General features: G+C 36.5%; 1 protein-coding gene across 1 annotated transcript in view; it reads left to right on the top strand.

Annotated features, from left to right (window-relative positions):
- The first annotated feature begins 223 nt into the window (after positions 1 to 223).
- nherf1b (NHERF family PDZ scaffold protein 1b) overlaps positions 224 to 25,559 on the top strand; it is a 42,216-nt gene continuing 16,880 nt past the window's right edge. The window contains exons 1-2 of the mRNA XM_073834051.1: positions 224 to 902; positions 19,545 to 19,715. Coding sequence (XP_073690152.1) covers positions 411 to 902; positions 19,545 to 19,715 — 663 coding nt within the window. The 5' untranslated portion in view covers positions 224 to 410. The remainder of the gene's footprint in view (positions 903 to 19,544; positions 19,716 to 25,559) is intronic.

The raw sequence follows: 25,559 nt of genomic DNA, 5'->3' as shown, positions 1-25,559 counted from the left end.
ATTTTATGCATGTCAATCTATTTCATTTTTTCCCCCTAAGAACTGGTCATTCTAGAGTTAGATGTCATTTGTGAAGTGTGCCGATGGCATTAGGCTAAATAACAGAAGTTGAAAGTGCAACAAAAGTCCTAGCAAATTCACCCTGTTTCTCTTTAGAGTGCAGAAAGCCATCAGAGGAGGAGGTTCTAGAGGAGTCACTCCTCCATGGGCTGGATTTGGATGCTGATGTGCTGCCGATCAAACACTCGAACACCAGAACTTTCTCTTCATACTTTATCAACAACAAATCCCTTCACTTACTGAGGCCGAGCGGGCTAACATGCTTCAACCGTGAGCATCTGAGCGCAGGACTCTCATTTATCCTTCACTTCTATTTATTTGTCAGATTCAGTCAACAGGTGACTCGCGTGATGCCCAGCCAGATTCTGCGCCCGCGTCTCTGCGTCCTGGAGAAGGGCGAGAACGGGTACGGCTTCCATCTGCACGGAGAGAAGGGCAAAAGCGGCCAGTTCATCCGCTTGGTAGAGCCCGACTCCCCCGCCGAAGTGTCGGGTCTGCGCGCGGGCGACAGGTTGGTGTTTGTGAACGGAGAGCGAGTGGAGAGCGACAGCCATCAGCAGGTCGTGGCGAGGATACGCGCCAGCGCAGGGAACCTGGAGCTCGTAGTGGTGGACGCGGACACCGACGAGCTGCTGAAGAAACACGAGCTGAAGTGTTTGAAGGAGTTTGTCACGGAGGGCATTCCGGTGCCCGAGTGTGATGATGATGAGCCCGAGATCAGCGACGAAATGATGAGGGAGGACACGCCGCCGCCGCCGCCGGTGCCGGAGAGGAACGGAGAAATCATTCCTGTGCACATTCCCGTGCTGGAGAAACTCAGGACATCCGTGAACTCAGAAACGGTGAGAAACTTGCAAAGGTACCGCATTTTAGAAGTGAAATACCGTAGCTAATCATTTAGTACTACTGTTTTTATAAGTCGGCTATTGTTTTTTTTTATAAGTACAATAACATTAGCATAACGCTTATAAATATCAATTATCTGACAGAAAAGTACCTGAAAGTACTATGTTACTTACTATTTTTTGGTTTCTTGGAGTTCTTCTGTGTGTCATGCAAATACATGGTATGGTAACCAATAGCATGGTAAATAATGGACATAAACGATGTAAACCCTTATGAAAAGTAGAACGCTTAATTGTATATTTTTAACACTTAGTGTATTTCAATCCTTAACGCTTGTACGTCAAAAAAAGTTACACATAGATGCAAATGGACAAAAACTGTCATAAAAATATGATTTATTAATATTTTTGTCCACTTTCACTGATGTTGATTTTTTTAACCAGCATCTGTTCTATCCATAGATACCAAACATTCAATCATATTCGGAATTGTAACCCTTTAAATGCTGGTTTGTTTACATATGCCACAGGTTTATATATATATATATATATATATATATATAAAATGAAAATACTAAATGCTAAGCAAAAAAAATTTCTTTGCTTATTAGATTCTTGGGTGTGTCAGTGAAGAACAACATTAATTTTGAGGCATTTATAATTTTTTATGTAGTGTTAGATTTTTAAAAAACAATTTGTAAATTTGTAAAAATTGTAAAAAAAAAAAAAAAAAAAGAAAAAAAAAAAGTAAAATTTGAACCCTTGCCGATAGAATGAATGCCTATTAGTAAATATTGCATCATTTTATAGTCAAATGGCTCTGGGTTAAACAATTGTTTTAATGGGTTTCAATTTGGACATTTTTGTCCTTAAGGTCCTGAATGTGAGTATTTTTAGTAAGAAGGGTAAAATTGATTTTTTTTTTTTTTTTGAATGAAAAGAGGGTGAAATATTAAAATTTCAATAAAAATAAACACCTGAGCCAAAATTTATGAGGTTGCCATTAACACAGGCACACTTATAACAAAAAGCAACATTAAAAAACTGTTGCAAAAGGGTTGTATATTTAAAACTATTGCAGATTATATAATATTCATTACATAACAAGCTATTTGCGTGTGTTTTGAGAGAGACACATTTATGACTGTTTCTTAATGGAAATAAGTACACTTTTAAAGCAGTACACTTATTTTTGTAGTGTTATTCAAAATTACTTTTAAAGTAAATATTGCTTAAATGTAATAAATTACAACTTTATCATCAAATATGTGACCTAGGACTACAAAACCAGTTAAAAGTAGCACGAGTATGTTTTATATGTTAAAAATCATTAGGATATTAAGTAAAAATCATGTTCCATAAAGATATTTTGTAAATTTTCTACCGTAAATATATCAAAACTTGCTAAATATGCATTGCTAAGAATTCATTTGGACAACTTTAAAGGAGATTTTCTCAATATTTAGATTTTTTTCCACCCTCAGATTGCAGATTTTCAAATAGTTGTATCTCAGACAAATATTGTCATATTCTAACAAACCGTACATCAACAAAAAGCTTTGAATAGATAAGCTTTTCGTTGATGTAGGTTTGTTAGAATATATCTTACACTGTAAAAAGATTTCACCAGTTTCAACTTAAAAACCTAAGTTCAGCAGCTGCCTTAAAATTTTAAGTTAAATCAACTTAAAACTACAAGTTATTTCAACTCATAACAATAAAATGTGTTAAAATGACTTGAACTTAAGTTTTGAAGTTGAATCTGGTGAAATCTTTTTACAGTGTAGTTTCAAAAAATGACCCTTATGACTGGTTTTGTGGCCTAGGGTCAGATATGTAATAACAAATATAAACATAAGACATATAATTGTTAATATAAATGACAATAAAGCATATTATACTATAATGGAATTATAAGAACTCTAAAGTTAAGCTAATTGCATCTAAACTATAATAAATTTTTATTTAATTGCAATTAATATGCAGTTAAGAGTCTGCAAACATTACTTAAGTATATTCGTTTTTTACATTTTTTCTTTTTCACAAGGGAATTTACGTAATAATAACCATAATCAACACTAGTATAAACATCTGGGCACATCTGTGGTGTTGTAACGCTCTGAATATATCATACATTTATAAATATACTAGCACATTTATGTTAATGTTATTAACTAGTTGTCTCATATAACCCACTAACAAAGTACTATGATATGTTCTCTTGTACATAATCCATGGTACTTCCATGGTAATCTCTGAAGTACCTTGGAGCATCATGCAAATGCATGGTATATGGTACTTGTTTATCACTTTACCATGGTACTGCCACAGTAAAATCCTGTCCTCAAGCATTGTCACTACAATTACTCATACAGTACCTTACGTCTCATTACATCCACTAATTCAGTTTAATACGTTTTTTTGTCCATATGTGCGGTTGAAAAATTGCTTTGTATTCCTCCAGCAATTATAACAGAGTGCTATGACAACTGTGAAACACACACCTACACACTTAAGTGCACTTGGCAGATCGCACACCTAGCGCTTCAGTCGCTGACTGTGGGTGGCTGGTGTGTTTGAGGAGGACGTCCAGCACATGAAGACAGTTAGTTCTCACAGAAGACAAACAACTCCATTGAGCCTTGATCCAGAGTAAACACAATTTCACACCACAACTGATCACACAGTTCCAGGATGTCAGCGTCATTTAAAGCTGCTCACCTGAGGAACAGATCATCTGTGTGTTTCAGGGCTGAAGGATTATAGTTTGCTCAGGCGAAGCGCAGTTGTCTGAGAAAGCGCTTGTTGTGTTTTTCTCACGCATGGCTCTATTTTCTCTTCAGACGGTTGTAACCACGCTGTCTTGTGTGTGTGTGTGTGTGTGTGTGTGTGTGTGTGTGTGTACTCCTCTCATGATAATGATTTGCACATTACTCAAGGAGGAAAAAGGCCAGACTCTACAACAGCTGGGCTCCCCATGGTGACTGTCCTGTTTACCGCCTAAACCCTCTTTTCATTCTCATGTCATCTGCATAACCAAATTACCCACAATGCCCCTTCTGGCATTGTGCTCTCAGTGTTTGGATCCGTTTTTTCACCTGTAGTGATTTACTGTGTGGCAAATGAGGGCCGCCAGGAAAGAATGTCTTCTCTTAGGGTCACAGTGACGATTTTGGGGTCAGAAAGAAAACATCAGAGGGAATACGTTAAACTATACTTTAACCCTTAAATGCATGAATGTTTTGCCAATCATTATTACATATTCGGCTCTTTAGCGACCCGGGCATATATATATCCAGCACGGATGGATTTCTAACTTCTGCAATAGCAAAAAACTCTTGAAATTTTAAGAGCAATTACAGAAGAATAAAATAAAACATATTTTGTTATCTTTTGAAACTTAGAAGGTCAATTTGAGCAGATGATTTTACCATCGCCGTCATTCAAAGCGCACTTCCACAGTACATTCAGCATCTGGCTTATATTCGTGATCTCAACCATATTCTCAAAACCATTGTTTTCAATGACTTCAAAATCAATATTTTGATCGCTGGCAGCTTATTCACCGCATCGGCCATCAAATAACAGTGACATTTATATTTTATTGCACACAGTAATTGCTCTGCAGTACAGCCATTCAAACCAATTAAATTTTTGCTGATGATATTCTTTTTTATTTTATGCCTGTGATAACTATGAGTGAAACATCACGTCATTATTGTCTATCAAACATCAAACCTAGAGGAATAAAGGTGAACTGCAAGAATCAGATATTTACATATTTTTGCGGACGAAAAATATACTTACACTATTCTGCCCTCCAAAGGCAAAGTGCAGTAACTACGCCAACACTGAAACTGAGAAAAATACCTTTAAAGTTTTTACGCCAGCTAGTCAAACATGGTGACACATGTCTCTGAAACGGGACAAAATTTAACCAGGAGACTTTGCCACAAGACAAAACAGTTGTCACAAAGTCCATTTTAAGCCTTAACTCAATTTTGAGCAAATGTGTAGTTACTGCGCTTTGCCTTTGGAGAGCAGAATTATACACCTCAGGTCTCTAGCCACCCTATACACTTTTTACAAAAAAATAATCAGAAAACAGACATTCTATTATATTTGATTATTTTTATTTGCTTATTGTTTATAAAGAATAGATTGAGGAATACTGAGAAAGCTGATGTCAAATTTTAAAAAACAAAAGAGAGAAAGGGTAGTAAATGACGTCCCGGGGCGCTAAAGCCCAGAGTCATGCATTTAATATAAGCCTTCAATCTAGTTATGTTATCTAATTTTGCTTGACAAACTACTATTTGTAATATATTTTCCTATCCATCTTATTCTTCAACACGCAAGTATGCCTGTTGGCAAGACTTCCGGTTTTTTAGGCCCTGTAGGGAAATAGTGAGAAGAACAACAATGGGCAGTAAATGGTAAAACAATTTGCACTACAAACCAGTGTGTTATTAATTAAGATAATGCATTAAAATACTATGTTAAAACACACCAAATTGCAATATCAAGCAGCAAAACCAGCTGTTTTGTACAGCCACAAATAGCTGGATGCGGATGGCCAGAAGCCAGACCCATATAATTTCCAAAATTTACATAGCTGATGATCAGAAATATTCCATATATTTTTATTAAAAACATGTGATTGTTTACTCCTCTTTTGTCCATCAAATCCAATCTATCTGTCAACTTCCTAGCAACCTTTAAACACAAATTAACAACTGCTTATCAACAGCTGCATAGTAAACACTCTAGCAATCATCTATACACTCTCAGAGAAAAAAGGTACAAAAGCTGTCACTGGTACCTTATTTACCCCTCAAGAGTGAATATTAGTACCTTAAAAGTGCATATTATTACTATCTAAAGTGCACATGTTAGTTCCTAAATTGTACATTTTGGCACTTCTTAAAAAGTGACAGTGCCTCAGTGACAGATGTTGTACCTTTTAGTGCCCTTGCAACAAGTTTAAAAACAATAGTAACCACTCAGAAACTGCCTAGCAACTCTTTAAAACACCTTAGCAATATATTATAAAAAAGAAGTATACTTTATACTCTAAAAAAATACTTATTACTAAAATAATATACTTTAGAAAATATACTTAGGTGTGAACTGATTGTAATGTTTTTGGGGACCTAACTACATTGTAATTGCAATAAATTGAAAATGAATTACAGTTTAAATTCATATTAAATTTAATTAGTTGTAAGTAAGAGTGTTTTTCTGACTCACTTAAGTAGGACTTAAGTATAGCTTCATTATTAAAACATGTCATATATTTGTAATTACACATTTGTAATGACATAACGTAACTAATTTAAAATAACTTTATGTAATATCAAATAACACAGGTAAAATAATAATCAAGTGCTTTAGTATGTTAGTCAACACATCAAAATAAGTATACCTCTTTATGATAAAAGATTAATAAAAATTCAAAAGGTTCTCTGCAGCAAAACTTTTTATTTTACATGATTAAAAAAGTGCACTTTTAGTACTTAATTGTGACCCTGGACCTCAAAACCTATTATAAGGATCAGTTTTTTGAATCTGAGATTTATACATTAACTGAAAGCTTTCCATTGATGTATGGTTTGATACAACTATTTGAAAATCTGCAATCTGAGGGTGTAAAAAAAGCAAAATACTGAGAAAATCGCCTTTAAAGTTGTCCAAATGAAGTTCTTAGCAATGCATAATTTTGACCCATACAATGTATTTTTGGCTATTGCTACAAATATACCTGTACTACTTAATCTGGTTTTGTGGTCCAATTGTCCAAGGTCACAGTCTGAAATTGTACTTTCTTTAATTACACTTAAGGGACCTCTTCATTAATATTATATAATCTGCAAGAAACAAAACATACCTTTAAGGTATAAAGTACACTACAATTACTCATTTGGTAGCCTACAATTAATCTCACTTCCTTTTCTTCAAACTAGTCTTTAAACTGATTTAGGTTTGAAAAGTTTTGCCAAGCCAACATTAAGCTTGGTTTGCTATAGTTTAGTATTTGTGAGTACTTGTGAGACAAATGTAAATATACAGATATTCTCCCTAGTTAAAAAAAATACACTAATGTCAAGGGCCTAGCCAGGGTTGCCAGGTTTTCATAGCAAAACCCACACAATTGCTAACTTAAAACGAGCCTGAAACTAGCACAATCATGTATCAGGGAGTCCCCTTGGTAAAAATACATGTTTTATGTAGGGTTCCCCTGGTAAAGTTCACATATAATGGGATAAATATCATGTTATTGGATAGCTTCAACTCGCCAACATGAAAAAAAAAAAAACCTGCAGCAGCAGTGTTAAACTAGCACTGGGCCTAGCAGTACACATATTAAGTCACAATACTGTTCCTTCCACTTCTCCAATCATTTCCTGTCAAAAATACATCACATACCACACATGGGACTGGAGTTTATCCTCGGGCAAAGAACTACCCTTTAAAAACTTGCTCATGTTGCAAGTTTCCATCTGTTCGTTTTTTTGTGATTATACAAGAGTTGTAATTCTCACTTGTATTACAACGGGAGCATATGAATGGAAATGACTGATAAAACCCGTGCTGTTTTCCGATGTTTTCATGACCACCGCATGACTCTTCCCGGTAAAAGCCTGTTGCTTTCCTGTACTGCGCTGAGGGGAAGTCAGAATGAAATCTGTGAGGATAGCAGGGCTGTTTTTCAATCATGCACAGATGACTGCTCTTACATAAGCCTTCTCTCTGAGGCAATTACTTGCGTGGAAGTGCTTTTGTGTTGGGTTAAATTGACTGTGACTCTCCAGGTCAACTGCTGTTTCTTGCGTAACTCCTCTGTCAGGAAGAACCGGGAGACGTCATTCTGTAGCCGGGCACATTTACTCTGGTATCTGAGTGACCGGACAAGATCTCTGATCTACTTCAGTTTCGTTTCTTTCTTTTTTAAATGTGAAATTCAGTATATTTTGAGCTTTTAAATATAATCACATTTAAAATGAAAACACTCATGGGGAGATCATGTAACCGTGTGATCGGGGTGTTTTCGAAAGCGGATCTTCAAAGAGCCTGTAGTCAGTCTGTGGGAATCTGTTCTTGGAGCCGCTGGCAGAGCATCTACTCCAGAAAGCTGAGAGCGGTTTCCTCTGATTGTTTTTCATGGATGTGCAGATATCACACTTCCCCTGTCTATAAGCACTGATCTAGGAGCAGTGCTCCCACTCTTAGTCCACCACCAACAAGAAGAACATTTGACCCTGGATCTGTCCTTATTAGTTACCAAGTTCAGGATCCAGACAAAGGAAATACTTTTGGTCTCGTGGCTGCATCCTCAGTCAGTAGTCAGTAAATATGCGAAAGTATTTGTTAGCTGTTGTGTGGTCAACAAAGCTTTTCATTTCATTTAAACAGCTTGAGAACTTGAGAACTCTTCTCTCTTCTAATGGATGGTTTAGTTGGGCTCTTTCACAACAGCGCTTTTGGTCTATTTGAGATCAGAGATTGCTTTGTTTGGCTGGTATGAAACCAGTTTTCCAAAAGCTGGTGTACACAGTGAGCCGAAACAAAATCAAACTCAAATGAAAGAATGTTCAAACCAGTTTCATTTTATTCTCATTGGTACACCTCGGGTTTGTTTTACCAGCATCTGGTAACCTCCTGTCCTAGATTTGTAGCTTTTTGACCTGCTACATTGTTGTCAGTGTGAAAGCCAAGGATTTAGAGATCAAGTTACACTGTACCTTTAATAAACAAACACAGTCTCTGTGTGGCATGGTTTGAAACAGTTGATTGTAAGCATGTAAACACAGACTGTATAGATGGAGATGGGTGGGTGCTGGTTTCTCTGAAAGTAGTCAGGATTGCTTATGTGTGTGCTCTCCGTCAAGCGTCCAGGGTGGAGATCTAGTTTTTCTATTGTGACAGTGGGGCCAAACCCACCTCACACTCATAGACAGGTCAGTGGTTTTGGGTGGCTGGTCAGAGGAAGGGCAGAGGAAGAAGCTTTTTTCGAAATGTCAAACTCAATCAATCTAAAATAGATTAGCATCTCCACCCTGGCCAGGGTGCTACAAGTGCAGCAACATGAGAAGAGCTTGTACAGACCAGTTCAAGTCCCAGAGAGTGTACATATATCAAGAAGAGAAAGGGGGCACGTACCGAACCCTGGGGTACCCCAAGTGGGTTTCTGATTAAATTTAGCTTGTTTTCTGTTGAAACTGAATGTTTACACCAAACATGAGGCAGATGTAGGAGGAGACAATGCCAGTTTCACTGTGAAGTGACTCAGTAACACTCATGCGAAGGTGCCTTTAGATACTCCTCCCTTACAGGATACCATGAAGGATATACCCATAAGGTTGGACTCAATCCAGTTGTTGTGGATGGAGAGTGATAGATTTGCCCCCAGAGTTGAGGAATAGGCTCTGAGCTGTCTGGAGTTCATTTAAAGCCATAATGGGGCTCAGTTGTGAGACATGTTTGTCTATTCAATACCTCTGGTACAATTCCTGGAGAGTTCAGTAATACACCACCTGCTACCAGAACAAGAGTACAAGTTCATTATTGACTCATGAACACACAGTGTTTGTTTTTGTTTTACGTCATCTGTGGTCATGTAGTCTAGAGCTGGGCAAGCTTGACAGTAAGGTTGATCATTTGCAGGCCATTTGGTCTAATATGGGTGAACTTTGGACCCGCCAGGGTGAAATGAACCTGTGAACGGAAATGTTTTCCACCTTGTTGAGAAAGATCTTTCATTTCTGTGAAAGCTGTTTGACTTATCAAGGCTTAGCACAGATGTGGCTTGTGTCATACAGTGACCATGTGGAGATCAGTCCACTGTAATATGTCCAGTTCCTGGACAGGAAGTTCACTAGGGAATTATTTATATATTAGGGCTATGTGTAAATATTGGTTGCTAGAAAGTTTACTTTAGAGAGTATTCTAGTAAACTGTTAGTCAAGATTGTTGTATAAGAAAACCTACAGAGAATATAGTTGTCACGACTCTACCATATGTGGCTACAGTAGATTATACAGTGTTTTCCAACCTTCCCACATTTTGGATGTCTCCCTGATCTGACCCATCTGAGATGAATCAGGTGTTTGTGTTGAAAGTTTGAAAACAGGGTGTGCCTGTTGGTGTGCCACCAAGAACAAAACACTGGGAAACACTGGTATAAACCACCACAAATCTTCCAATCATTTTCTAAACCACTTGTCCTATGTCGGGTCTTTATTATTCCCTGTATCACAGGCTGTAGACAGGAAAGCATTAGTGTTGTAGTACTCCACACAACCCTCTTGAATAAAAACAGCATATGCTGGTTATGTTTTGAAGCATGGCAGTTGGTTTGAGCTGGTTCAAGCTGGTCCTTAGTTGGTCATGAGCTGCTTTAAGCTGGTCCTGAGCTGGTTATGAGCTGGTTTAAAGGGTTAGTTCACCCATAAATGAAAATTCTATCATTAATTACTTACCCCCATGTTGGTCCAAACCTGTAAGACCTTCTTTCATCTTCAAAACACAATTTAAGATATTTTTGATGAAATCCGAGTGCTCTGACCTCCCCATAGACAGTAAGGGTACTACCACGTTCAAGGCCCAGAAAAGTACCAAGGTGATTGATAAAATAGTCCAAGTGACATCAGTGGTTTAACTGTAATTTTACGAAGCTACAATAATTACTTTTTCTGTGCAAAGAAAAACAAACACAACTACTTTATTCCATATTTTCATCCCTACTGTGTCACATGTGGACACATGGGCAACTTTGTCGATCATCTTGGTACTTTCTGGGCCTTGGACATGCCCCTGCTGTCTATGGGAGGGTCAGAGAGCTCTCGGATTTCATCAAATATATCTTAAATTGTGTTCTGAAGATGAAAGAAGGTCTTTCAGGTTTGAAACAACACGAGAGTGAGTAATTAATTAATGACAGAATTTTCAATTTTGGGTGAACTAACCCTTAAAGCTAGTCATGTGCTAGTCCTAAATTGGACCTTAGCAACTAGTACCTGCTCAGGGCCAGCTTAAATCAGCTCATGACCAACTCAGGACCAGCTTAAACCAGCTCAAAAGAGCTGTCATGCTTCAAAACATACCTAACCAGCATATGTTTTTTTTTTCAACAGGGAAGACCAAACCCAAGTCCATCTCAAGTCTATTATTACAAGTCTATTATTATGTTTTTGAGAGCATGTGGACTTGGTCTGGACTTGGATGAGCTGGTCTCAACTAGTCATAGAAAATATAGTCTTGGACTCGAACTTGACACAGACTTGAGTCTAGATGACACTTGGAAACACCCTGTACTAAGAGTATCTAATTCTGTTCCTAGAATGCTACTGTCCTGCAGAGTTTAGCTTCAATCCTAACTAAACACACCTAAACCAGCTAATCAAGGTCTTCAGGATTATCAGAAACTTCCAGACAGGTGTGTTTAGCCAGGTTGAAGTTGAACTCTGCAGGACATTGGCCCTCCAGAAGCAGGATTGGGCCTTTTAGTGCTGTATGAATGGTACTTCTAGTCCCATAATCCATGACTAGAAACCAGAGCTCCTGGATGAAACCCATTCTAAAACGAGAAGAACATGCAAACTCAATGTAGAATAGCCTCCTGGCTAGGCCAGGGCCCAAACCACCAGGAATGTACTGTATTTTCAAGTATGTAAGCAATGTACAAATGACAGAAAATGTGTTGATTACATGATTGTATAATTGTATATGGTTGATGAGCTTTTCAGCCAGCTACACACTAGTCCTCCTTTGCTAAATGTTTGCCTAGTCAAAGATACTTACCTGCATAGTATCGGGTACAGTCATTTGAATATGCAAAGCTAATAATTAAGGCTGGTTTCGAGCTTGATTCACTGTGTCTACTATGTTATGTAATTTTCTGAGCAGGGAATAGGGTTGCCACCCGTCCCTTAAAATACGGAATCGTCCCGTATTTGAGAATGAAATTGCGCGTCCCGTTTTGAATCAATACGGGACGGGTTTTGTCCCGTTTTTTTTTTTTATTATTATTTTTAAAGCAGCGTCTCATGCAAATAATCACTGCGGGAAAGCCAGCCGCGGTTCAGAAAAACACGGTCAAGCCAGCCGCGATTGATTTTAAGTGTGCGCACATATTACAGTGATTACGGTAGTTTCAGAAACAACACAGAGAGAACGCGCTTGCAGAGCGCTTTTCATTTAGACGCCCAGGACTGAGAGATAATACTACAAAATGCTCGTGAATTTTTTCTTACTTATTTATTTGCATTTCTGCTTTAATATCAGTTTTATTTATTGGTGTACTTGACGGTTCTTTTCTGACAAATGGGACATTATTAGACTTTAGAGTCTAATAAGTAGAAAAAAACAAAAACAATGATCAGTTCTTATTCAGGATGGCCCATATTATATGCATAACTCATATGAAACCTTTTTACTGCAGCATTTTTGAGATATGGTACATGATTACATTTTAACGGGGTATATAGACCCCATTTCTAAAAAGTAGAAAAAAAAAACAATGATCAGTTCTTATTCAGGACGTCCCATATTATATGCACAACTCTAATGCATTTTTGAGATGACCCCCCCCCCCCCCGAATGCGTCCCTTATTTTTGGGTATTAAAAGTGGTAACCCTAGCAGGGAAACACCAGTCAACAAGAAATTTTTAACACAAATTATGCAAGCAAGAACTATTCATTTTATTTCTTGTTTGTTTCCTTGCTAAAGTTGCAATGTGCAGCTTTACAATCAGGAAGCACACTTCAGACTTCAGATCACCTTCTCCCTTAGCATCAAATCAGCTGACTCAGTTTACAAAACATGATCTTGCTGTGTCATGAAATTTAAAGCTGTGAGAAAATAGTTAGGGACTGGAAATTGCAGAAGTGGCTTGTATGGCTACGCACATTATGATCTGCTCTATATGTTCTATAATATAGATACTATAGGTTCACTTGGCAATCATCTTAGTAATGCCCGAGACATCTATTTGCTATGTAATTATTATGCATGCAAAAAAAGTCTCTAATTTTAGTTTTTCAGTTCTAATGAAGGGCAAAAAAAAAACTAATTTTCTGGTTGGTCTGTCTAATGTGCATTTGCAGGGTATGACAAAGACAGAATGAAAAGGGAAAGGTATTGTTAGCCATTTTTCCAGATGGCTTCTTTTGATAATTTTCCTTTGCATATCTCGCTTGAACAGCCTGTTTCAGATCACAGCACATCATGTCTGTGCAAGTGCGATCAGGACTCTGATTTGGATGTTGTGATAAAGTATCTTTAATATTCGCTATTTGGGCCTGAACAGAGGTTTAATTTATATTTTGGATATTTTCTTTGATTTTGATTGATTCAGCCTCAGCTGTGTTTCATTCACACAATTTATTGACCTCCCAGTAAACTACAAGTAGTAAAGCAACCCAAAATATGTACAAACTCCCTTCTTTTGGTGTTGGCAGTTGCTATGATTGTGTCGGGTTTGGCTAATCTCAGGTCAAGGCCGGGGTTGTGTACACAGGATGTTCTGTCGAAGCCAAACCTTAGTTCCTCCCATTTTTATTTCAATGGTGCCTCCTCACGAGATGGACAGGCTTTTGTGATTGCAGCAGATTCCTCAGATTCCATGCCCTCTCTGGGATTCCTCCGCATGAGATGCACAACACATCCTCTGTTGAATTTATGATGGGGCTGGTGGCCCGGCTTGCATTAAGCATAGATCAGCGAAGCACACACCGACAAAAATTCAGTGGGATCAGTCATTTAATTTGGCTTATATGATTTATAAGAATTGTAATGTGGCTTAGTAACATTATCAGATTGCTGCAATGTAATTAATGTCGTTCTCATGTTGTTCAAAACCCATAAGACCTTCATTCGTCTTTGGAACACAAATTAAGATATTTTTAATGAAATCTAAGAGCTTTCTGACCCTGCGTAGATAGCGACGCAACCAAAATCTATATATCTTTAATATCTTTTCACACAAAATTCACACAATTAAAAAAATATATTTTTTTGCTTATTTCAGTTAATAAAACTAGTAAAAAAAATAAGCTAAGCCAGTACTGACAATGTTGTGATATGTGATCTGTTGTGTATGTGTAAACATGGCTAAAGACGAACCGATTAACTAAAGAGGAACCGATTAACTGAATCAATTTAGTGAGCCATTTACACTGGAACCACTCTGATTGATTAAAACTTCATGAGATTCATTAGCCAAAAAAAAAAACTGATCAAATTAAAAGAGCCAAGCACTTTTGAATTTCAACATTGCTTGTAACGATTTTAAAAAGCTATGTGCTATCGGGACTTCAGATCATGTATCGCAAATCATTTGATTTAGATCAGGACTTCGGAGCGGGTTTGCAAATCATTTGATTTAGATCAAAAAATCACGCATCGTGAATGATTTGATTCAGATCGGGACTTCGGAGTGTGTATCACAAATCATTTGATTTAGATTGAAACTTATGTATCGTAAATCATTTAATTCAGATCAGGACTTCGGAATGTGTATCGTAAATCATTTGATTTAGATTGAAACTTATGTATCGTAAATCATTTAATTCAGATCAGGACTTCGGAATGTGTATCGTAAATCATTTGGTTAAGATCGGGACTTCGGAGTGGGTTTGCAAATCGTTTGATTTGGATCAAAACTTCACGTATCATGAATCATTTGATTAAGATCGAGACTTCGGAGTGTGTATCACAAATACAGGACTTTGGAATTGGGTTTGCGAATCATTTGACTTAGATCGAAACTTCATGTATCGCAAATCATTTGATTCAGGTTGGGACTTTGAAGTGTGTATCGCAAATCATTTGATTTGATTTAGATCAGGACCTAGATCGCACATCGTAAATCATTTAATTCAGATCAGGACTTCGGAGTGTGTATCGTAAATCATTTGATTAAGATCGGGACTTCGGAGCGGGTTTGCAAATCATTTGATTTGGATCAAAACTTCACGTATCATGAATCATTTGATTAAGATCGGGACTTCGGAGTGTGTATCACAAATACAGGACTTTGGAATTGGGTTTGCGAATCATTTGACTTAGATCGAAACTTCATGTATCGCAAATCATTTGATTCAGTTCGGGACTTTGAGGTGGGTATCGCAAATCATTTGATTTAGATCAGAACTTTGGAGCTGGTTCACAAATCTTTTGGTTCACTTGAGATTGAGAACTCATTTGATTCAGATCAGAACTTCAGAACGTGTTTGTGAATGATTTGACGTATCGCAAATCATTTCATTCAGATTGGAACTTCTGAGCCGGTTCAGAATTACTTTGGGACTTCAGAGTGCGTATCGCAAATCATTTGATTTAGATCAGGACTTTGGAACTGGGTTTGCAAATTATTTGATTCAGATTGGGACTTCATAGTGTGTATCGCAAATCATTTGATTTAGATCAGAACTTTGGAGCAAGTTCACAAATCTTTTGCTTCACTTCAGAACGTAGGCGCACAGGCTGTGAATCATTTGATTCAGATTAGAACTTCAGTGCAGATTTGTGAATCATTTGGCGTATCGCAAATGATTTCATTCAGATCGGGAAATCGGAGTGTGTATCGCAAATCATGTGATTTAGTTTGGGACTACGGAGTGGTTTCACAAATCTTTTGCTTCACATTAGACTGTCTGCTTAAAGGAGTAGTTTACTTTCAGACAATTTTTTTTAACAAAAATTTACAGATAATGTACTCACCCCCTCGTCATCCAAGATGTTCATGTCTTTCTTTCTTCAGTTGTAAGGAAATTATGTTTTTTGAGGAAAACATTTGAGGATTTCTCTCCATATAATGGATTTCTATGGTGCCCTCAAGTTTGAACTTCCAAAGTGCAGCTTCAAAAAACATCATTTCTTTACGACTAAAGAAAGAAAGACATGAACATCTTGGATGACAAAGGGGGTGAGTACATTATCTGTAGATTTTTGTTCTGAAAGTGAACTACTCCTTTAATATCCTCTAACACTTTATTTTGATGGGTCCACAACATTCAACATACTGACTATAAGAAACTTTGCAAGTATATTATCTAACATGTAATTGGAAATCAATGAGAAATAGTTGACATGTAGTTGAAAAGTTACTTAAAGTTAGTATCTAAAGTGGACTATCAAAATAAAGTGTAATCTAAAAAAGAAAACAAAGAGAAAAAAACGAAAGTATACACAAATACACAACCCTTAAGAAAACTAACCGTGGTTTTAGTTTGAAAGAGAAGACATTTTTTGACAAACAAGATCTCTGATTGAAGTCCTATTGAAGTCTTAATGTTATAGTAATCATCCTTATTGTGAATAGGCCTTAACTCTGTCCAAACACACCTGGAGAAAGAATATATATCACAGAAAGATTAAATATCGTCATATCATATATTTTTTCAATATCATGCAGCTATATACATTATGTAACCAAATGTAGATCCACATTTACATAATCCACTGTGGAATGTCTGATTAATTTATTCAAGTGGGCAGAATGATCAAATCATGAAGTGTTGTGATTTATTTATAGATTTCAATGTGGAGGTTAAAATGTGTCTAAAAAGCAGCAGAACTATTCATCAGGGCTAGGTTACACCCCTCACAGAGTGATTCGTCTACACGATGTCCACCCATCCTTCATAGTGCCGCCCAGGGCAGAGCGCCGGCCTGACGGCCATGTGATGGAGCGTGTGAGTTGTGCTGTGGTTCAGGGTGGATGAGGGCGGGTGGTGTTCCGCATTGTTTCTGACAGTGGAAAGCAGGTGTGGTCCACAGGAAGCCCAGCTCTTCCTGCGCTTGAGCCCAACAGAGAGGAAATGCTGCCATTGCAATGAGTGTAAGAGTTAAAAAGCAGGGATTGGAGGAAGGCTTTGTGGTGCTTGATTGTAATTGTTCATCCTGTTTTCACTGTTGCATTGCTTGTATTTGCCATTTGACATATGAGCAAACCTCTTAAACTTCGGATCGGAAATATGCCACCTACCCCGACTTAGGTTTATTGCACCCACAAGGAAAGTGAAATAGTTTCTCCTTAGGGTTAAGGGTGTGATTGCAAATCAGCTTGTGTTGAAATCCATTTTTTCACTTTATGGTTCTCTAGGCTAAATATAATCAACGGCGCTTTTAAACACAAATAGTAGTTTGAATCACAGTCCAAAAAAACTATAAAAAGACTCAACTTGTTCAACGGAGCGGAAGGGTGGTATTTTCCTGGATGACAATGCACAGTACGTGTGCCGTGTGAGAACAGTGAGGGGCGGCTCGTAATCAGGTGACCTCATCCTGTACGCTGTCCACTTCCATCAAATTCGGGACAAAGGGAAAACATCCTTCTGTCTGGGCCTATTCCTCTGTTTAACTTTATAACAACCCTTGTGAAAAAGAAATGCATTTAAAGGGTTAGTTTAACCAGAAATTAAAATTCTGTAATTAATTACTCACCCTCATGTCATTCCAAACCCACAAGACCTTCTTGTTGTTTTGAGTTTTTACATAAATATTGTGTTACACAGAGTGACAGTGTAACATTATGTCAACCACATTTTGACATTTTGATCTCCAAAAACTTTTTTGAAACCTTAAAAGTAGACACTTTACTTACATTTATTGTGTTTTCTATGGACATAAAATCACTTTTGTACAATTCTTTTGACGGGGACATCTTAACGTCTTTGACCCGTACACAAATATAAATGAATATATGATATAAAAGTTTATTTATAATAGAAATTATATGTCTGTTTACCATAAATGCTTCTTAGTACATTCGGCAGTACCTTTTAGCCCAATTTCAAAGGCAATAGAAGTAATTATGAAATTACATCTTAAGACGTAGTGACATTTTATTTAGCGTTGCTCAAAAGTTCAGCTAATTTTATTTAATATACATTTAAACTATAACACATTTTATTTTTATTTGTAAATATCTTGCAATTAGGTGTCTGAAAACATTACACTGAATTCACATTTAAGTACGGTTGAGGTCAAAAGTTTATATACACCTTGACGAATCTGCAAAATGTTAATTATTTTACCAAAATAAGAGGGATTGTACAAAATACGTTATTTTTTATTTAGTACTGACCTGAAGAAGATATTTTACATATAATATGTTTACATAAAGTCCACAGGAGAAAGTAAAAATTAATTTTGTAAAAAAAAGACCCTGTTCAAAAGTTTACATACACTTGATTCCTAATCAACTGTTGTTATCTGAATGATCCACAGCTGTTTTTTGTTTAGTGATAGTTGTTCATAAGTCCCTTGTTTGTCCTGAACAGTTAAACTGCCCGCTGTTCTTCAGAAAAATCCTTCAGATCATATGTATTCTTTGGTTTTTCAGCATTTTTGCTTTTTGAATTTATTTGAACTCCTTCCAACAATGACTGTATGGGTTTGAGATTAAAACTATTTGAATTTAAAGATCAGGGTAAGTGTAGCTTATTTTGTCTTCTGAGAAACATGTAAGCATTTTCTGTAGCTTCTGAAGGGCAATATTAAATGAAAAAATATGATATTTAGGAAAAATAAGAAAATTCTACACATCTTCATTCTGTTCAAATGTTTTCACCCCTGGCTCTTAATTCATCGTTTTTTTTCTGGAGCATCAGTGAGCGTTTGAACCTTCTGTAAAAGTTGCATATGAGTCCCTCAGTTGTCCTCTGTGTGAAAAGATGGACCTCAAAATCATACAGTCATTGTTGGAAAGTGTTAAAATTCACAAAAGTGCTGAAAAACCAAAGACTTTGTGACATCTGAAGGATTTTTCTGAAAAACAGCAGGCAGTTTAACTGTTCAGGACAAACAAGGGACTTGTGGACAACTATTACTAAACAAACAAACAAAACTGTGTGGATTATTCAGGTAACAACACAGTATTAAGAATCAAGTGTATGTAAACTTTTGAACAGGGTCATTTTTATAAATTCAACTTTTTCATTCTTTTGTGGACTATATGTAAACGTCTTTTATGTGAGGTATCTTTATCAGGTCAGTACTAAATAAACAATAACATGCATTTTGTGTCATCCCTCTTATTTTGGTCGAATAATTAACATTTTGCAGATTCTGCAAGGTGTATGTAAACTTTTGACATGTATGAACTGTGTGTTCTTTAAAAGTATGTTATTTCCATAATAAGTACTATTTTTTTAAGCACGCTAAAGTATACTACTTTTTCACAAAGGAAAGTTCTCAGCCAGATGACAGTCACATGAAAATTAGACATTAAATGCTCTTTTTTTGTGCCTTATGCAATGTAATTGCTGCCATTTGGATTTGGTCAGTGGGCACAGACAAAATGCTAAGATTGTGTCTCAACTGTTAGTCAAGGAGTAAGTGTCTTCCTTTTCTTATTTAATGTAGCCCAGTCTATCTTTTTATGTAACTGTATTGAGTTAAAAATCTATTTTTTAGATGACCTGACCAGACTAAGCAGTTTATGTAACCAACCTTTTGTTTTAATGAGGTCTTCTTGGATTCTGAGGTTAAGGACTTTTGCTCTTTAAGATACTATATAAGACAATATCCTATAAGATGAAGGGCACAGACACTGAGACGCCAAACTTCCTGCATTCCAGTGGCACACGTTTGTGTTTCATTGTGCTGATGGTGTGTTGTGTCTGTCTTGCAGGACTTGAAGCTCCAGCTTAGACCCCGGCTATGTTTCATTCAGAAAGGCCCCAATGGCTTCGGCTTTAACCTGCACAGCGAGAAATCCAAACCTGGCCAGTACATCAGAGCTATAGATGACGATTCGCCAGCACAGAAATCCGGCCTGAGGCCCAAAGACCGGTTAATACAGGTAATACATGCTTAATACTACTTTAGACTTTGTACAAAAACTCTTTTTTTTTGGTGAGAAACATTTGGTGAGAAAAATCTTTGGTGCTTTTCCACGTATAGCATTATTATGACTTGGAAACACTGTTCCTGGAAAGGAAAATTTGTACACTGTAGCATTTTTTTTAGCATATCTTGTTCGGAAGAGAGAAGCAGAGACTCATGGGAGAGACAAGGGCGAGATCTCTGAAGTCAAGCACATCAACCTCATGATATTTGAGAGAGGAGATCATTTAAAAAAGAAGATGTGAGCAAACAGAAGCAGAGCATCACTAAGTAATCATACTACTACTTCTGACATTTAAGACTCTGTGTGTACAGTGTACAGTACATCATATCAGTTAAAGGTCTGCACACACTTGGCTGAATTTATGAATTTCAGATCTCCAGATGGGGACTAAATAGAAAAATGTGACTGATAAAACTTTTTTGATTAAGCGCTGGCATGAAAAACACTTGAATGCCACAGTATAATAACCAGAGCAGTGCTAACCAGTTTCAAAGCATGACATAAAGCGACCGTTTTAAATTAGAATTAGAATTTGGCTTTATAAACCTCTATCAGACCCCCAAAATAACAATACAAGTGAATGGGATAAAACAATGTAACTAACGAATATCCCCATACTCTCCCATTTGATTACTCACAGTACATTGAAAGGGACATCGAACGCAAAATTCACTTTTACATGGTGTTCACATGTAAATTTGTCTTAGCAGTGTGTGGACACAACCACCCTATATTGAGAAAAATCCATTGACTCCCTTTTTTAATCCTCCCAAAGCCTAAACAGTCTCAATTATCGAGCAGTTTAAATTTTCTGAGCCTTATGATGTCATACTGCTTAAGCCCCGCCCACTAGTCTTAAAGAAGACAAGTTATTAAGGCAAAATAGCCCAAAATCTAAAGCACTGAACAGTGTATGAATAAAAAAACAATGGTGTGCGGTGAAGTGTCTTGCCTTGAATAAATAAAAATGCCCTCAAATAATTAAAGACAAAAGGGCATATTTTATCCTATTTTAGTGTCCTATTTTATATTTATAATATATAATATAGTTAAGAATTAGTTCACTTCCAGAATACAAATTTTCTACTCAACCCCATGTCATCTAAGATGTTCATGTCTTTCTTTCTTCAGTCGAAAAGAAATTAGGGTTTTTGTGGAAAACATTCCAGGATTTTTCTCCGTAAAACTTCAAAGGAGATCAATGGGTTGAAGGTCCAAATTGCAGATTCAACGCAGCTTCAAAGGGCTCTATACAATCCCAGCCGAGGAATTAGGGTCTTATCTAGCGAAACAACCTGTAATTTTCTAAAACACAAAAAACAAAAATTTATATATTTTTTAACCACAATTGCTCATCTTGCACTAGCTCGATTTCACACAAAGCGAACGTGCAAAGAAAGTCAAACATTTACTTTTTTTTTGTTTTGCTAAACAAGACACTTATTCTGCCCTACAAAGCAAAAAGGCAGTAACTGCATTTTTGGTCAAAAATGAGTTATTATCATTTTCATGACATTCAAGGCATCCTTTGCTATGTGACAAAATATCTTATCTCAAATGTGTGTGATTTCGCGGCATCCTCACGGGATGGTTTTAACATTGGATAACAGGCTGGATGACAGGATAACTTTAAAGTCATTTTTCTCAGTTCTGCACTTGGCGTAGTTACTGCCTTTTTGCTTTGTAGGGCAGTATTCCTCAGCTGGGATTGTGTAGAGTCCTTTGAAGCTTCATTGAAACTGCAATTTAGACCTTCAACCCTTTGATCCCCTTTGAAGTCCACTATATGGAGAAAAATCCTGGAATGTTTTCCTCAAAAAACATAATTTCTTTTCGACTGAAGAACGAAATACATGAACATCTGGGATGACAAGGGGGCGAGTAAATTATCAGTTAATTTGGAGTGAATTTAACAAAATAAGAAAAATGTAACATCTTCATTTTGTTCAAAAGTTTTCACCCCCGGCTCTTAATGCATTGTGTTTTCTTCTGAAGCATCAGTGAGCATTTGAACCTTCTGTAATAGTTGCATATGAGTCCCTCAGTTGTCCTCAGTGTGAAAAGATGGATCTCAAAATCATACAGTCATTGATGGAAAGGGTTCAAATACACAAAAATGCTGAAAAACCAAAGAATTTGTGGGAATTAAGGCTTTTTCTGAAGAACAGCAGACAGTTTAACTGTTCAGGACAAACAAGGGACTCATAATTTCTTTTTAACTAAAGAAAAAGAACATCTTGGATGACACGGGGGTGTCCAGCGAAAACAACAGTAACGTTTGTGTTTGCAAGAAATATTGAGTAACTTACATTGTAGACATAGGATTTTTAATATTACTTTATTTTTGCTCTATTTCACAAAAGAAAATAGTTTTAAACTAATTCTGTGCATCTCCAAACAACACACAATGCTGTTTTGCTTCTGAATGAATTCAAATACGTAATCATTTTGTAGACAAAATAAATAATAGCATGAGTAGGTGTGTATTTCTGTAAGGTTTTCTCTGTCTCGTTCTTGTGCGGGATTCTTGAGTTTAGCCGCTTCATCCGGAGTAAGAGCCACAGAAAGGCCACCAGTGAGCAAGTAAAGGGAGGGAAGGAAGCAGAGGGAGGAGAGAGATGGAGGGGTCTTTGTTGTCCCAGAGGGGCCTCCAGGCCTCCTACTGGGAGCGGGGGTCTTTGTGTTGGACAGGCAGCTATTGTTCCTGCTGAGCGCACATTGTCCGTTTCCTCTCCGGGCCTGAGCTCCACTAAGAGACACACCCTCATTCCACATATAGATGCACAGAGAGACCGAGAGAACTGTTCCCAGAGCGTCTCGCATCACACCTGAACATGTCAGCGCTGTCTTTTCTTCTGCTTAAAGCATGAAAATGTCGTTCACACCACATATTCTTTTCCTTGTGTGAAAGACAAAATGAGATGTTAGTAATGCTGTCAAACTAACAGAGCTCCTGTATTTTCCAAATCTGGCTTGTCTTTTTTGATGTTTGGCAGTATGAATCACTGCATTCCTCATGTTTTAAAGAGGAAAGAAAATGTAAGGTCAGAAAACCCAAAGAGTGAGTAAGGAATGATGGCATTTCCGTTTTTTTTGGGTGAACTTTTCCTTTAAATGCCACCTGAAGTGAAACGCACATGTTTATGAATATTTAATGCTGTTAAATTTTAAAGCATAAATATTTCAAGTCACGATTTGCCCTTGACATTCCTCTCCATTCAGTTCGCACAAAAGTCTCTCCTGTAACGCATGAATGCTTGTGAATTAAAGACACAGGATATCCTTTCCTCGGACAGCAGGAAAGGAGACTGATAATATTGAAAAATGAATCCTTGCTTTGATAAACACCTTCTTTGTTGGAACAATGAAGATGTGAAGAATGCATTTAAAAATAGATATCAGGGTAATGCCAAAAAGTGACTGTTTTAAGTAATTGAGAATGAGTAGTGGTTATCTCAACTGATCAGCAGTTAATTAAAATAATGAGATCTCAATTGCAGGCTATTTTCAGAGTTACATACTACTCATACTACATACTACCATACTACTCCTGCTATTTCTGCAGTATGTTATATACTGTGTACTGTGCATAGTATATAATGGTCTGTATGCATGGAATAAGTATAGAATGTGTAATGCACTGTAGTGCAATGCTACAGTTAAAACCTGTTAAATGGTTTATGGTAAATTCCCCTACTGTATTGGATATTACATGTAATTTTTACCGTAGTATACCATTTTTGGAAGTAAAAAAGAATGTATTATTTACAGTGAATAACTACAAACCACATTTTTGACATTTCCCGAATTCCCCGAGTTGCATTTCAAATTTGATGTTTTTATATATGTTATTATTATTTAAAAGCGGATTGTGATGGGCTTTGGTTTCATCATGTGACTTTCTCATCACTTTCTTATCTCATCATTACAAAGGTACAAAACAGATTTCAGTACTTCAATAGGCTGCCATATTAACATTATATCAGTTAATGAAATTACGGTACTTAACTGTAAATTTAAGTTAAAGCCGTAAACCTATAATGTTGCTGGCAATGGTGCAGGATAACTGAATGCCACTTACTGGCATAAAAACTCATTCTGCACTGATTTTTCTTTCATAATGTGACATTCTTGAGAGAATCTGAACATTCAACAAGAAAAAATGTAGGGACTTACTTATTAAAGTTGAGCTAGGTGATTGTTGGAAAGATGATGGAAAATATAAAGACTTGGTGACATTGTTTCAGTGGATTATTTAACATATTAAGCAATAATTCTAGTATTTTGTGCTGGTGAATTATGCAACTGGATTAATTTTGATATGATGCTGACATTACATATGCATTATAATGACCTAGACAATAGAATACAACATCCACCCTATTTTTAACTTAAGAACGGGTGCGGCCATTTGTGACTCGAATGTATCATCCACTTCCAGTTATTATAGATCTACAAAAACAGTCTGTTATGCTACATAATACTGCAGACTGCTGTTTGCTGTCATATTATGTTGTTATATTGTTATATTATCATAAAAACACAAATAATTTTACTGTTCGCACTTTATTTTTTTATAACTTCTAGGCATTTACCTATAGTGGCTAATGAACATTCACATTCAGAGAAAAAAGTCTAAAGTAATGAATTTAGGTAAAGGGAATATGTGAATGAAAGCCTAAAGTACTTCAGTTCATACTGCATAAAGCAAATTTGTCTTGGATTAAACCAGACTAAAAGGGATAGTTCACCAGAAATGAAAATTACCCCATGATTTATTCACCCTCAAGCCATCCTAGGTGTATATGACTTTCTTCTTTCAGATGAATACAATTGGAGTTATATTAAAAAATGTCCTGCCTCTTCCAAGCTTTATAATGGCAGTGAATGGCTGCTGAGATTTCGAAGCAAAATAAAGTGCATCCATCAATCATTAAAAGTGCTCCACACAGCTCCAGGGGGTTAATAAAGGCCTTCTGAGGTGAATTGATGGGTTTGTGAAAGACATAACAGAAAGAGAAGACAGCAAAACGAAAAAACAGTCATAAATTAGAAGTACGAAACAAGGATTTGTAAAGAAAAATGTCAGAGGATTTCGATATAAGCCAAGAGGACACTGGTTTTCCTTTACTGTGAACTTAATTTGGTTCTCACAAGACTAGCATATTCTTACTGGAGTGCATCAAACGCATCGGTTCACTTCAGAAGGCCTTTATTAACCCCCAAAATCGTGTGGAGTACTTTTTATGATGGATGGATGCACTTTATTGGACTTCTACATCTCAATTCACTGCCATTATAAAGCTTGGAAGAGCCAGGAAATATTTTAATATAACTCTGATTGTATTTGTCTGAAAGAAGAAAGTCATATACACCTAGGATGGCTTGAGGATGAGAAATCATGGGTAATGGGTAATTTTCATTTGAGGGTGAACGATCCCTTCAATATATTTAATAAATAACAAAAAGTAATAAATAAAAAAATGTAAAAAACATAAAGGTTAACCAAAATAAAATATTTAAAAAACCTTTCAGCTAGTTGCCAGTGCCAAAGCATTTCTCATTTTCATTTAGTTTGACTTGACAAATAAAACTAAAAAAATGAATAAAAACCAATAAAATTTTAATTCTTAAAAAACAAAACCTAATAAAATGCCAACTTTTTTTTTTAAATTAATATAGAAAATATGTTTGGATTATTAAGAAAACACTGGATTAAACCACTTGATTCATATGGATTACATTTACCTCTTTATAAACTTTAATGCATCAGCATTATGGTGAAAACGACTCAAT

Source organism: Garra rufa, chromosome 1, assembly GCF_049309525.1.
Source record: "Garra rufa chromosome 1, GarRuf1.0, whole genome shotgun sequence".
NCBI classification, from domain to species: Eukaryota; Metazoa; Chordata; class Actinopteri; order Cypriniformes; family Cyprinidae; genus Garra; species Garra rufa.
This window is presented reverse-complemented; position numbering and strand designations above follow the sequence as displayed.